The 15665-nt window shown below is 34.1% G+C and overlaps 1 protein-coding gene across 3 annotated transcripts in view; it reads left to right on the top strand.

Annotated features, from left to right (window-relative positions):
- Nucleotides 1–8283: 8283 nt before the first annotated feature.
- Nucleotides 8284–15665, top strand: part of cdk5rap1 (CDK5 regulatory subunit associated protein 1) — a 110194-nt gene continuing 102812 nt past the window's right edge. For all 3 annotated transcript variants that reach the window (XM_056468752.1, XM_056468750.1, XM_056468751.1), the window contains exons 1-3: nucleotides 8284–8372; nucleotides 13110–13473; nucleotides 14247–14350. In XM_056468752.1, coding sequence (XP_056324727.1) covers nucleotides 13203–13473; nucleotides 14247–14350 — 375 coding nt within the window. In that variant the 5' untranslated portion in view covers nucleotides 8284–8372; nucleotides 13110–13202. The remainder of the gene's footprint in view (nucleotides 8373–13109; nucleotides 13474–14246; nucleotides 14351–15665) is intronic.

Here is a 15665-nt window from a genome sequence, read left to right as displayed (position 1 = left end):
TTACTGACAAATTAAAATCCTTTAGCATACTTCTGCATATACTCTATTGTTAAAATGGTCTATTAGTCAATCAGAAAGTCACATTGCTATGTCTATAATGAATAACCTGTACTGTAAATTGAGCAGTTTTAGGTTTACTGTCAAATAAACGCAAATAGCTGTAGCTACAGTATCAAATTAAGGCCCTTAAAAGGTATTTAAAAGTCTTAATCACATTTTTACGAGGTCTAAAATTTTGTTTAAACGTTGTCCAAAGTTTTTGACTCCAAAAAGGCATAAATATACAGTTGAAGTCAGAATTATTCGCCCCCTTAGAATTTTTTTTCTTGTTTAAATATTTCCCAAATGATGTTTAACAGAGCAAGGAAATGTTCACAGTATGTCTGATAATATTTGTTCTTCTGGATAAAGTCTTGTTTGTTTTATTTCAGCTAGAGTAAAAGCAGTTTTTACTTTTTTAAGACCAATTTAGGGTCAAAATTATTAGCCCCTTTAAGCCATTTTTTCCCCCGTCAGTCTACAGAACAAACCATCGTTATACAATAACTTGCCTAATTACCGTAACCTGCCTACCCAATTAACCTAGTTAAGCTTTTAAATGTCACTTTAAGCTGTATAGAAGTGTCTTGAAAAATATCTAGTCAAATATTATTTACTGTCATCATGGCAAAGAGAAAATAAATCAGTTATTAGAAATGAGTTATTAAAACTATTATATTTACAGATTGTTAAAAAAATCTGCTCTCCGTTAAACAGAAATTGGGGGGAAAAAAAACGGGGGCTAATAATTCAGAGGGGCTAATAATTCTGACTTCAACTGTATGTATTTTCCTTCTAATATTAACAACAGTGTCCTTGATCCACGCGATTGGTTCTGGCTGGAGCGTGTCCAGCCAAGCTCCTCCGGCCGGTGATGTCACATAATTTTTGACAAATGCGGGAGGGTGATGTGATGCTTTTCACATGTAGAGAAACCATAGAGTGAAACAGACGGCAAAATTGGAATGTGTAAGTTTACGTACTCCTGCTTGGAGAATGACGCTAACCAATCAGGAGTTTGCTCTAGTAGGGGCATGATTATGAGTTCCTGTAGTTGATGTCCTGAGAGAAAATCCTTCTGCTGACACAGGACAACAGCATCAAACAGGGACCAGCTCATTTGGAAGAACCGCTGAAACTGTCCGTCGTTTCAGACACAGCTTTAGGAGGAGTTGATGAATTCACAGAGCTGGGTAATGCTCTGAAGTATCTGATGGACCCATACCTAGTGCCGAATGACAACTCTCTCAATAAAATATATTTTTGCCATTTAGCAACGAAACCGGATTCACCAGGCAGACAGACGCAAATTTACGCAAATTTGCATCTATTGTGAAGTGAATTTCACATGCGAATGAAGCAAATTTGATGTGCAAATGAAGCAAGAAAACTCAAAATGTTCATGCATTTCATTTTGAGCAAATAGTGCATTCTATTCATGCAAGCCACGACTGGTGTTTGTGTGCCCCATAAGACTTACGTGTTAAAAATTTAATAATAATAATGTATTAAGTATGATTAATTTCCATGTAATTACTTATGTAAAATAGCTGTGTACTCAGATGCCCAGTGTTAGTAGTTCATAATGACATCCTGATCCTAGTAAACAAAATTGAAAAGGTCAAGCTCTGTCGATTAGGCTGATGTAATGTTTAGAAGCAACTTACAGGCATTTCAGTTTTACTTTGGTCTTTGTCAATAACATTTGCACTCTATTGTATGCCCATATCTTTTTGTATAGAGGTGTGTAAACATAATAGTGTAAAAATGAGTCATGCATTGTTAATGTATTTTATTCCAACGAGAACTGCCAATGTCATGTTCTGAGAAATTCTGAAAGCCATAAAAAAGTTTTCTATTATAAAATTTTGTTGAAGAACTAGTAATTTGACATTGAATGTATATTTGTAATTACAGATAATTGTTTGCTTCAAATAAACACAATATGCTTCAGAAAATTGCACTGTATCGTTCATAAAATGTAATGGGAATCAAGTATTCTCTGCAGTATCAAAACAAGTCATTTTGGTGTTGAAAAGTTAAAATATGTGAGAAATGTGTAGTAAAAGTTGTTATGCTAACTCTCACACTGTAGAACAAGGTCAGTGTATGTGCAAGACAATATTACATTTTACACAACACCAAAATTACTTACATTTACTGATACTGTAGATAATTTAAATTTAAACAGTTTAAACACCAAAAAGTATTAAATTTAAAAACATAAATTTAAAAATGAAAAATAAAAACAATGGTGTCTGACTTACTTCAGTGCTGGGTAGACTGGGGAAGATGATGCTGATAGTAACAAGCAGCAGAGCACTAGGAAGGCAGTTCTCTGCATTACTTCCACTAGAAACACAGTTCATATTATGATTCTTATCAACTGATCTTATACATGTATTTTATGTTATTTTATTCCTTTACTTACACACTTGTATGTATAGATTATTCTTCCATGTAACCTACATAGTATAAGCATGATTACCTTCTATAATCACATCACTACTTTAGCAAATGTAAAAAACAACAACAACAACAACAAAAAAATTATTTGGAAGTTGGAAGTCATCATTTTATACAAAACAAAAAAAGCATTAACAAAGGAACTAAAAAAGGATAAATAGATATCATTAACCTACTGCAAAATATGACAAACATTTATTTTTCTCATTTATTCTCCAAGAACTATATGCTTACTGAAGATGAATCTACGTTGCAGAGAAAGTGAGCACATTTACTTCGACATTGTAATTTCAAACATATATATATTTTTTAAACTATGAAGCTAAATGATAAAGAAGAAAAATGTTATGATTTACCTTGCATGGTCAAAGATATCTGGTCCAGGTTTGTAATAAATATCACAAAGAAACAAGATGTTTCTCTCACTGAGGGTTTGGTTTCATTCTCAGCCTCAGCTGAGCTTATATACCCCACCCCCTTCCCCCTTCCTTTTTTTAAGCCATATACACAACCTCATTCAATTCTGCAGCTTCATAGAGCTTGTGCACAACAAGTTTTGTTTTATTTATTTAATGGTTCTTTCTATGTATGGCATAACCATTATAAAGTGACCTGTTATTGATGTATATTTTTGAAACAAGAGTCTACACCTTGTGTAGGCTAATTTATGGCTAATCAGTTTTTTTTAAAAACCCAAACTTTACAAATTACAATAAATGTATGTACTATTGAATTACTATATATTAGGTTCCCTTGGGTCACATCGGAGTTTTTTATTTTTACATTTGAGATTGTCTGTAAATGATAATCACAAAAAGAATAGCAACAAATATATATATATATATATATATATATTTATGAATGAAATAGTTTGCCATAGTCACAATATTGTTAACCAAAAATTCCAGCTCAGAATTCTGACAAAAAGATAAATATTTTACAGTTTTAAAATCAAAATCAGGTATTACGTATTTTAATCTTAACCAAACAGTAATGTCATCCCATAACTTTTTTGAAAATTTGCATAAATAAAACAAATGTTCCAATGACTCTATGTCTGCTTCACAAAAGGTACAAACGTTACAATCCAAATTAAATCTGTGTCTGAGGAACTCATTGCAAGGATAAATATCGTTAATAATTTTAAACTGAACTTCTTTTGCCTTTGGTAGAAGTGGAAAAGAGAGAAATCTTGTTCGAATTCGAACCACCTTGTCTTCCGGAAAATCTAAAACAAGGGGTCTTTTCTTAACTTTAGAAGGGAAAAGCTGTGTATTTACTAACCTTCTTAAGGTCTTATTATTACAGCTATGCCCAGTAAAATTAATACCAGAAATAATAAGGTTGCCCAATCTTGGTATCACAGAAGAATAACCCAATTCCCCTTTGATTAGCTGAACCAAACCACCAGGAATAGCTTTCAACAAAGACAGATACAATTTCTGAGTGCAAATAATATGGCATTTTTCACAAAAATCCTCATAATTGAGGAAATTTTCAAACCCATCCAAAATTTGTAAAATAGACCAAACACCTTTGTCCATCCACTCTTGAAAAAACACAGATTTCCTCTTAATAAGTATATACTTATTATTCCACAAAGAACAGCTATGTGGCGAAAAATTATGTTTGTATATTAACTTCCAATACAGTAATACCTGACTATGAAAAGATGATAATTTACACTTTAACTTTGATGGCTCAAAATCACATCTTAAAAGAAAGTCTATGCCCCCAAAGAAATCAAAAATTTTAGAAGAAAACCTAAACCAGAAAGAATGTTTATGTCGAAGGAAGGTTTGAAGCCATTTCAGCTTAAGGGTACCAACCATAACATCAAAATCAATTACATTCAATCCACCCTCATTGATTGGTTTCACTACATCTGATTTTCTTAGAAAATGATGCTTATTTTTCCATAGAAATTTATATTGCATTTGATTCAGATTTTTAACGTACCTATCAGAAATACTTAAAGAAAAAGCTGGGTAAATCATCCTGGAAAGTGCTTCTGACTTTTGTAAAACAATTCTACCAAAAATAGATAGATCCCTTTGAACCCTCAAATTTAATATTTTTTGACTTTTTATCAAATTATCCATCAAATTAGCTTTTTCCCTAACTTTAGGGTCTTTAGAAATAACAACACCCAAGTATTTTACCTAATTTTTAACTGGAATATTGAACAGTTGTGTTTCGGTATGGTTATGGATTGCCATCAGCTCACATTTTTTTTAATTCAATTGCAGACCAGAAGCATTTGAAAAATGAGACACCAGATTAATGGCAACTGGAATCTGCTCTGCATTACTGAGAAACAGGGTGGTATCGTCTGCTAGTTGACTTATTATTAATTGACTCCCTAAAACATTCAAAGGTCTGATAGCTCTGCAATTTTTAACATACAATGCTAATAATTCAGCTACTAAAATAAATAAATACGGGCTTGTTGGATCCCCTTGTCTGATGCCTCTATTAATGTTAAACCTCTTCGAAGTCCCAAATGGTAATGATACTGAACTATTTATGTCTTTATATAACATTTCTATTACTTTAACAAATTTATGACCAAAACCAAAAAATTTCAATGTATGTAAAATAAAATTATGTTCTACAGTATCGAATGCCTTGTAGAAGTCAAGAAATAAAACAAACCCATCCTCTTTAATTAAATGTCCATAATCAATTAGATCTAAGACAAGTCTAATGTTGTTGTGAATTAGCCTTCCTTTAATAAAACCAGACTGAGTTTCACTTATAACTTGATTCAATCTAAATTTCAATCTATTAGCTATAGCAGATGTAAGAATTTTATAATCCACATTAAGTAGAGTAATCGGCCTCAAATTCTCAATAATTCTATTATCTTTGTTTGACTTTGGAATAAGAATAATTAAGCCCTGTTTCATAGTTGTAAGTAAAGTATTTGAATTAAAACACTCTTTTAATGCTGCAAATAACAAATGTTTTATATCCTCCCAAAAAAAATTGTAGAAGTTAGTAGTCAACCCATCCTGACCAGGAGACTTACCCAAACACATTTTTTTAATAGCTGCTTCAAGTTCCTCTAGCTTCAAATCCTCATCACACATTTCTTTAAATTTAATATCTATCTGTGGGATATAATCTTTAACCTTTTCTAGAAATTGAATAGCATTGTTTTCAGAATATGATGAAGAATAAATATTACTATAAAATGAATATATTTCCTCAGATATCAGTTTAGAATCTGTAATTATTGTATCCTTAATAACTAAAGTATAATTTGCATTACTTTGCTATCTCCTCTTTTCTAATTGACAAAAGTAAGCTGTGTTCTTCTCTCCTTCTTCCATCCATTTTGCCCGAGACCTTACAAAAGCTCCTTGTGCTTTCATTACATACATGCTGTCTAATTTAGCTTGAAGAGTGATTAACTTTTCCACATCTTTAACCTTATCATGTGTGTTACAGCAATCATTAATTTCCTGAATTATTCTTAATTCTTTTTGCAATATATCGCTTCTCTTTTGTTTACCAAACCAAATTGAAATTTCCCTTGTTTTAAATTTAAAGTACTCCCATTTCATCCCACTGGAATTTAAAGAGAAATCATTCTCAACCTCACTAATTAGGTTTCTAATTTGACTACAATAAACTTTATCCTTTAAAAGTTCTGCATTGAACTTCCAATAGTCTTTCTTAGTAGTATTTTTTCTTACTGGTGTCAAAGTTAATGAAATCAAACAGTGATCTGTCAATGGTGCAGCAGATATTAAAACCTGGTTCGCAAGCTCCAGATATTCCTCAGTTATGAGCCAAAAATCTATTCGTGACCTAGATGACCCATTAGGTTTGAGGCAAGAGAACTGATTGGTATTAGGATTCTTGACTCTCCATACATCTATAAGAGAGTTAACTTGGCAAAATTCCTGAATAATACTATTAAGACGATGACTTGTAAAACTAGAAGGAGATCTATCCATCCATTCATCAGGTGCCAAGTTAAAATCACCTCCAATTAGTACCAAATTTGTATTAAATTTCGATTTAAATTGTAAAACAACCTCTGTTAGATCGGATAATAAAGACTTGTTTTGCCCAGCACTATTATAGCCATACACATTCACTATAATAACAAAAATACCTTCACTGTTAATCACAGCAGTAAGCCAATGACCATAATCATCAGACTGAAAAGTCACAACCTTCCCAGGACAATTGTTGAGGCATATGGCGACACCTGCTGATCGATTAGAGCCATGACTGAACAAGATTGTGTCTCCCCACTGTATTTTCCAAAAAGCTTCATCTTCAACAGTAGAATGAGTCTCTTGAAGAAACAAAAACTGTGATTTCTGCCCCTTAGCAAACAAAAAAATAGCTTTCCGTTTTACTTTGTCCTTTAGACCCCTTGCATTCAGTGAACAAAAAGATAAACTAGATTTTAGTGAAAACATGTTCCACTGGAACTCACAGTGAACAAAGAAGAAATGTCACAGAACAGTCAGTATAGAATCGAAAGAAGAAGAAAAAACTTGCAACGCAAAAAGAGTCTCTGAATAATAATCTTTTCCCTTATTCAAAGCTTTCATCATCCTGGAAAAATTTGCTTTCCCTCAATGAAAGCCAATGGACCCCGAAAGTACGCCACTTTCCCTTCTGCTCGAGCTTGTTTAATGCGTGGCCAGAGCACTTGCCTCACCTCTCTGTCCTCTCTGATTAAATCCTCCGCAAAATGACAACCTGCCTCGTTGCACACTGATGATCCCTTGGACAATTTCCAGATTTGATCTCTGTAGATTCTCTTTGAAAACTGCATGATGATTTGACGTGTGCGATTACCTTCTCTCCTGCCAATTCGATGGACTGTGTCAACTGCTTCTTCCATTTCCCAGGGCACGCCAGGTGCAATCTTGGAGAGCAAGGTGATCACTACTTCTCTAGTATTCTCGTTTTGTTTCTCTGGAAGTCCTTTTATGCGTAAATTCCAGCGCCTTTTGTAGCGATCCAATTCTCCTACCCTAGATTACAACTCTTTGTTTTCTTTTTGGAGATCAGAAAGCTCCAGTTCCAATTCAATTGCCTTCTGTTTTTGAGCCTTTAACTCCTCTTTAACTTCACATATGACGCTACAGTTCTCTTCCAATTTTTTCGTGACTTCTTCCAACTTTTCTTCCTGCTTGTCAAATCTTTTGCCGATGGAGTAAATAGCCTCGAGAATAACTGCATTAGAGATATCTTCTTCGCTGTCAGAACGTACTTTCTTCGAAATGTGCATTTTACTGGGCGTAACAGGTAGATTCACATCATCACAAACCTCCAGGAGACGCTTATTAGTTTCAGCACCTACTTCCATCACCTCCGCATAATCATGATCAAATTTGTCGCTGATCACAGCTGTATCCTCCGGTTTTCTTCCTCTACCCGCCATTTATAGATGATGAAAAAACAATTCGCTACCAATTAATTGGGAAAACTTTAAAGAACTCTAAGAAACACTTTGAAACTCCGCCAGCTGTTACAAAATGCTGCTACCTAGTACGCCATCTTGGTCCGCCCCTGGCGGCATCAAGTGGAGGAGGAGCAGTACAGGCAGTTGGCAACGACTGGATTGAGAATGGTCAGGAGTGGGGAGACGGAAATGACGGATCAGGAAGTGAAGTAGAGGAAATGGAGGGTAGCGAGAGTGGCAAACCATGGACAAACTATAGAGGTAAAAAGCGGAAAAAGAAAAACAAACCAGACAGTGACGAAGAGATGAGATCCAATGTTGCGGAAAAAAACAACAACATAAAGTGTTTGTTAGACTTATACAGGAAGGGGCTACATTTGAGGACTGGAGTCCTATACAACTGACGAAAGCTCTGTATAAAGAGATTGGGGAGGTAAGATCTGCTAAAAAATTGAGGAATGGATGCTTATTGGTTTCATGTAAGGATGAGGTTCAACAAAAGAAAGCAACTAAAGTAAATAAAATAAATGGTAAAAAAGTGAAATGTTCAAAGGTCTTTGACAGAAAACTTATAAGAGGTGTAATCACGGGCATACCGATCAGTGAGTCAATAAACAATGTGATTGAAGGAATAACGAATGTTAAAGTAAAAGAAGCTAAGCACTTAAAAACAAGATGGAACGGAGCCATAACTGACAGTCTTTCGATAATGCTGACATTTGATGAAACAAAACTTCCTGACAAAGTCTTCATAGGATACATGAGTTATGAAGTCAGAATGTACATACCGCCACCTGTTAGATGCTACAAATGTCAACGGTTTGGTCACATTGCAGCGGTCTGTAAAGGAAAAATGAGATGTAGTAAATGTAGTGGAGAGCATGACTATGGACAATGTGATAAGGAAGCCAAACTTAAATGTTGCAACTGTGGTGGAGAACATAGTTCAGCAAACCGAGGGTGTGAGCCACTCAAGGAATATCTTATGCAGAGGCAACAAAGAAAGTTAGGCCTACAAGGGAACAGACAGTACAGATACCAACAATGAGAGAAGAAAGCAAAGACGTGATCAAGTGTAAAAAGTGTGATAAAATAAAGGAAGAAACAATGATTGTGGATAAAAATGACTTTGTTCTTTTTATGGCAGAGGTGATCAACTGTTCAGCACAGACAACAAGCCGCACGGAAAGGATTAAAATAATAGTTAAGGCAGCGGAGAAATACTTGGGCATTAAAGAAATCTCTTGGGAAACAGTGAGAAACACATTAAATGAAGAAGTTCAGCAACAACAATCACAAGCATGGGGTGGAACTGCGTAATGGTAATAATTTTACTGCAGTGGAATGCGAGGAGTTTAATTTCTAATGGTCAGGAATTTAAGAAATATATAGATAATTTAAACGAAAAACCCGATATAGTGTGTGTGCAAGAGTCATGGTTAATATCAAGATTGGATTTTAATATTAAAGGGTACAATGCAGTAAGAATGGATAGGAAAATATGTAAAGGTGGGGGAATTATTACATTTATACAAAAAGGTATCCAATACAGAGAAGTAAAGAGAGGGAATGAATTAGAATATATTATTGTAGAGATATGGTCAAATGAAGGTAAGGTAAAAATAATAAATTTTTATAACCCATGTAGAATGTTAGAAAGGGAACAGTTGGAAGAGATATGGGAGGATATTAATGGAAAAACAGTCTGGTGTGGAGATTTTAATTCCCACAGCACATTATGGGGAAACAGAAATGACAATAATGGGAGAGTAATTGAAGAATTCATAGAAGAAGAAGAGCTAATTTGCATTAATGATGGGACAGGAACTAGATTGGATATAGCAAGAGGTACAGAATCAGCAATAGACATTACAATAGTTACCAAAGATATTGCAGATAGATGTGAATGGGAAGTATTAAGAGGTAGTACAGTTGGGAGTGATCATTACCCAATCAAAACTCAAATAGGAATAGAATGTGTAAAAGAAATTGAAGTGAGAGAGGAGAAGTGGATTTTAGAAAGAGCAGATTGGGATAAATTTAGGGAAATCAGTGAAGATCGTTTGCAAAAGATTGAGGACAATTTAGATATTGAAAGTATGTGTGTAAGAGTTAGTGGATGAATAATTGAAGCAGCAAACATGGCAATACCTAAATCTAAACCTAAAATAATTAATAAAATTGTTCTATGGTGGACAAAGGAGTGTAAGAAAGCTATAAAGGAGAGAAATAAAGCATTTAAAAAAATGAAAAGAACACACAACTTTCAAAACCTTATTGAATACAAAAAAATCACAGGCAATAGTAAGGAAAACGGTCAAAAAATCAAAGAAAGAATATTGGAGACAATTTTGTGAGTCTATTGGCAGAACAACACCAGTAGAGAGAGTATGGGGAATGATTAAAAAAATGAAAGGAAATGGAAAAGAATATGGATATCCAATGCTGATGGATGGGCAGAGGGTTATTATTAATAATAAAGAGAAAGCAGAAGTCATAGTAAGGACCCTAGTTAAAGTACACAGCACAGACAATTTAAGCCAAGAGGAGAAAAGAGGTAGGGAGGAAACTTGTAGAAGATATCAGTTTGGTTTAGGAAAAGATGAAGAGGACCAGGTACTAAATATTAATTTCTCAGGGACTGAGCTTAATAGGGCATTGAAGAAATTAGGGAAAACAGCTCCAGGAAGAGATGAAATTAGTTCTACTATGTTAGAAAATCTAACTGATAAAGGAAAGGAGGTGCTGTTAAGGTTGTATAACAAAATATGGGAAGTGGGGGTTATTCCAAAGGAATGGAAGAAGGCAGTAATCATTCCCATTAAAAAGCCTGGGAAAGATCCAAAACAGCCAACCAGTTATAGACCGATAGCCTTGACATCGCATATGGGGAAAACGATGGAAAAAAATGATTAATGACAGATTAGTTTACTGGGTTGAAACTAAAGGAAAACTAGGAAACTACCAAAGTGGATTTAGGAAAGGTAGAGGGACAATGGATCCAATTTTAAGGTTGGAAGATGATATTAAAAAAGCACAAGTAAACAGGGAATCAGTTATAGCCGTATTTTTAGACATAGAGAAAGCTTATGACATGTTGTGGATAGATGGAGTGTTAATCAAACTTGACCAGTTAGGAATTAAGGGACGTATACTGAAATGGATTAAAGAATTCCTATCAGAAAGATCTATAATAGTAAAAATTAATGGTACATTTAGTGGATGCTACAGAGTAGAAAATGGTACACCACAAGGAAGCATCATTAGCCCTTTTTTGTTTTCTATAATGTTTGATGGTATCTTTAAGGAGATAGAAAATAATACAGGGGTTGCATTATTTGCAGATGATGGTGCGGTTTGGAAAAGAGGGAGAAACATAACATTTTTAATAAAGAAAATGCAACAGATATTAAATTCAGTGCAGGATTGGACAGTTAAGTGGGGATTTCGAATATCTCAAGAAAAAACAAAAGTAACCAAAAAGAAAACAAGATGGGAATTAAAATTGAGATTGGGGATAAAGAGTTGGAGAATGTTGAATAATTTAAATATCTGGGACTGTGGTTTGGAGACTCACATGGAACACACATATTAGGAAAATGATTGACAAATGTAAGAGAGTGATAAATGTGATGAGGTGCTTATGTGGTGTTGACTGGGGTGCTAGTAGAACGGCATTAAAAACAATTTATACAGGGTTGATAAGATCAGTGATTGACTATGGGTGTATGGTGTATGGATCAGCGGCTAATACAACATTAAAACAGTTAGATAAAATCCAAAATCAAGCACTAAGAGTATGCCGTGGAGCCATGAAAACCACACCAGTAGCAGCATTACAAGTTGAGATGGGAGAGATGCCTTTACACCTTAGAAGGGATCAACTGGCAGTAGTATACTGGGCAAACTTGAAAGGTCATAATGATAATCACATAACACAAACAGTTCTAATGCAATGCCAAGAACGAGAGAAACAGGATGTTAAAGGTTATGGATGGATTATACGAAGTAAAATAAATGATATGGAAATAGACACACTAACAGTTTCGCCCACTATAGTATTTCCAGTTGTTCCCACATGGCTGCTTGGTGATTTGGAAGTTGATTTTTTAATACTGAAAGAAAAAAAACAAGAAAGTGAGATTGACAGCAAACGAGTAGAAAATTATATAAAGGAAAAATACAACGAAACAACTGAAATATACACAGATGCATCAAGAATTGGACAAAGAGTAGGAGTGTCATACAGTATTCCAAAGTTAAAGATTGAAGCTGCAAAAAAGAATTAATAATAATTTAGCAGTGTATACAGCAGAATTGGTAGCGATATGGTTGGCTTTAAAGTGGGTTGAAGATAATAAACCAATTAAAGTAGTCATTGAGTCTGATTCAAGTTCAGCACTTATGAGTATAAAAAATTTAGTATCAGAGTCACGGCAGGACATCATTTATGAAATAGTGCAGATGGGAAATAATCTCATAAAATCAGGAGTCATCATTTCATTGTTGTGGGTACCAGCACACATAGGGGTCAGTGGGAATGAGATGGCAGACAAATTGGCAAAACAGGCAGCACAGCAAACTACAATAGACATTAACATCAAATACAGCAAGTCAGAAATCAAAAGTATTGTTAAAACTAAAGTATTGGGAAAATGGCAACAGATATGGAATAACGGGAGTACAGGACGTCAATATTACAACATACAGAACAAAGTTGGAAAAGGTAGGGAAACAAGGAAAAGCAAACAGGAAGAAGACAAGTTCACAAGAATGAGATTTAATCACACAGCACTCAATAGTACATTACACATGATCAATAAACATGCAGATGGGATGTGTGAATGTAATAACAGCCAGAAGACTATAGAACATGTATTGATGCAATGCCCAATTTACCACACAGAAAGAAATATATTGTTCACACAGTTACAGGAAAAGCACAGTTACAAGTTGAGCACGGGGGATGTATGTTTTAGATATGTGTATAACTTTTCGAAAGACACAGGGTTAGGTAATAGAATATAAATGTAATTATGGTCAAGGATGGTATTTTTATTTATTTATTTATTTTTTATTTTTTAATAGTATGAGCTTTTCTTTTGTGCCGATTTGTTACACTATAAGGAATGCATAAGGTAGTCAACTCCTGATTCACACTCCAATCCAGATGGTGGCGGTAATGCTCCAAAAAGCTGGTTGCCAACCGCCAAACAACACACAAGAAGAAGAAGAAGAAGAAGGAAAGCAACCTGGCTGAGACATGAACAGAAGTAGTACTTTAAAACTCTTTAGATGTATATTTAGAAAATGTTTGTCTCTACGAATTTATAGAGACATATGTCACCAATATTACTGCACTGAGTCCAGTTCTCCCGGTACCGGTCTGAGCAGAATGATGCAGCTAAAAAGTAAACTAACATTTGGTCCCAGTTTTCAGGACTTCATCAAGAGTTCTGATAAAAGCGATTTTGACGGCTGTGAGGAATATGAGGAGCATATTCCTAAATACAAGTCAGCTCATTCACGGAAAGGTCAGAACATTTTTTTTCTATGGACAGACATGGTGGTACTGTGTAATGGAACATATTTATTGTCAAACGAAATAATCATAAAACTACACCAATTACAAATATTTTTTTAACACATTTTTTTACAATTTTGGTTTGCATTATGTCTGACAACTAAATAAGTATATTATATAAAAAAATAAGGTGTTGTGTATTATGTTTGCATAATATGTATGTTAGTGTGTTATTTTTAATATTAGAAAATGTCATTAATCAAATGCAGCTTGGGGCTGCATGATATTGGAAAAAATTTAACATTTCGATATTTTGTTATCCTGTCATATATATTGCCATATGAAAACAATTTCACCAGATGACTTGAATATTTCTGCTTATCGAATATTTCTGCTTATCAAATATTTCTATCAAGAATTAATAGCTTTAAATTGATTGGAATGATTTTGTAGGAGGAGTGCATCAGCATTAAACAACCTACAAGCATAGATAAATATAGTACAGAAAAAATATACAGTTGAAATAAACAGTGTTCTGATGTTAGAAGTAAAGGTTCTTATTCCTGAATGCTTTTAAAGTCCTCTTACAGTCACAGACCTCAGAAATACATGCAAATGATAAATTACAAAACAAACTCAACATTGCTTATCCTGTGATGTGACTATTGCAAATGATTTCATTGCCATATTGATGCTGTACGAATATATTGTGCAGTCCTAGTATAAATACCATTTTGGTTTGCAGTATATAATTCATATGTTGACATGTGAAATGTCTTGCAGTATATTTTGAAACATATGGCTGTCAGATGAATACCAACGACACTGAAATTGCTTGGTCCATTCTACAAAAAGCAGGATACTCAAGGACACATGAGCTACAAAAGGTACTTTTCTCAGCAAAAATTACAGTTGTTTCTGCAGATATATACCTATGGTGATATTTATTAATAACCTGTTTTGCAAGGGCTGTAATAGAGTAGGAATAGCATAAAGTGGCACAAATCTAACCATTACAAAGTCAAAAGTCTTGGATTGGATTATTTAGTGCTGATTAACATTGAATGTTCAAAAAAGCACCTGTGTGTATTTTAAAATTACAAATAAGAAAGAAGCAGAGCCAAAAATGTTAATTAATGGTGAACATTTACAAAAAGTATTGGATTTTAAATATCTGTGTAAAGTGTAAACATGTGTAAAGTTTGCGTACAGATGTTTTCACAAATAAATCATGATTCATCAACTTTCATGCTGAAATTTATTCTAAACATATGAAATAGTTCAAGAACAACTGATTCCACGTGTAGGCAATAATCATCTATGCCCAGGGCCTTATAAACATGCATAAAGAACCCTACATATAATTAGGTGCTATTTACAGGTTGAGTGAAAAGTAACCTTTTAATTATTACTTTTTATGTAATTAAAAATCTATATTAAAGTGTATGTATGTATTTACTTACAGGGGTTGGACAATGAAACTGAAACACTGGCCAATTTAGTGTTGGAGGATTCATAGCTAAATTTGACCAGCCTGGTGGCCAATCGTCATTGATTACACATTCCACCAGTAAGAACAGTGTTTGAAGGTTTAATTAGCAGAGTAATAACACAGATTTGCTTAAACTATTGCAATGCACACAATATTATTTGTGACATTAGTTCAAAAGAGGACAAATTGTTGGTACGCATCTCACTGGTGCATCTGTGTCCAAGAGAGCAAGTCTTTGTGATGTATCAAGAGTAGTGTTGTCATGATACTGGAATTCAACAGCGCTCAAATGTTAGTGAGAAAATTACTTTTTTCAGTACCAATTTATTTTTATTCAGCTGATTATTTCTTAATTTTATTTTTAAATAAAGTTATAGGTTCTAAGTTCTGTTTGTTAAAATCAAAAAGTTTCCTGCAGTACTGTTTTTGTAAGAAATGGAAGGCAAATTATATTTGTCTCCTCCCCTTTTTGGCTGATCCGAAAAATGGTCCGATCCATGACTAAAAACCATAATGTGATTTACACATTTATTAGGTGCTAGCACGAATTGTATGCAGAAAACATAAAACCACAGCTGCCCAACTCACTGTTGAATTAAATTTGCACTCTACTGTTTTCGCCAAAACTGTTTGTCAGGACTCGGGAGCTTCACAGGGTCAATATACATGGTCAGGCTGCAATAGCCAAATCTTTGGTCATACTTGCCAAT

The sequence above is a fragment of the Danio aesculapii genome, chromosome 11 (genome assembly GCF_903798145.1).
Source record: "Danio aesculapii chromosome 11, fDanAes4.1, whole genome shotgun sequence".
In the NCBI taxonomy this organism is placed as follows: Eukaryota; Metazoa; Chordata; class Actinopteri; order Cypriniformes; family Danionidae; genus Danio; species Danio aesculapii.
The sequence above is the reverse complement of the archived record's forward strand: the minus strand, read 5'-3'. Positions and strand labels throughout refer to the sequence as shown.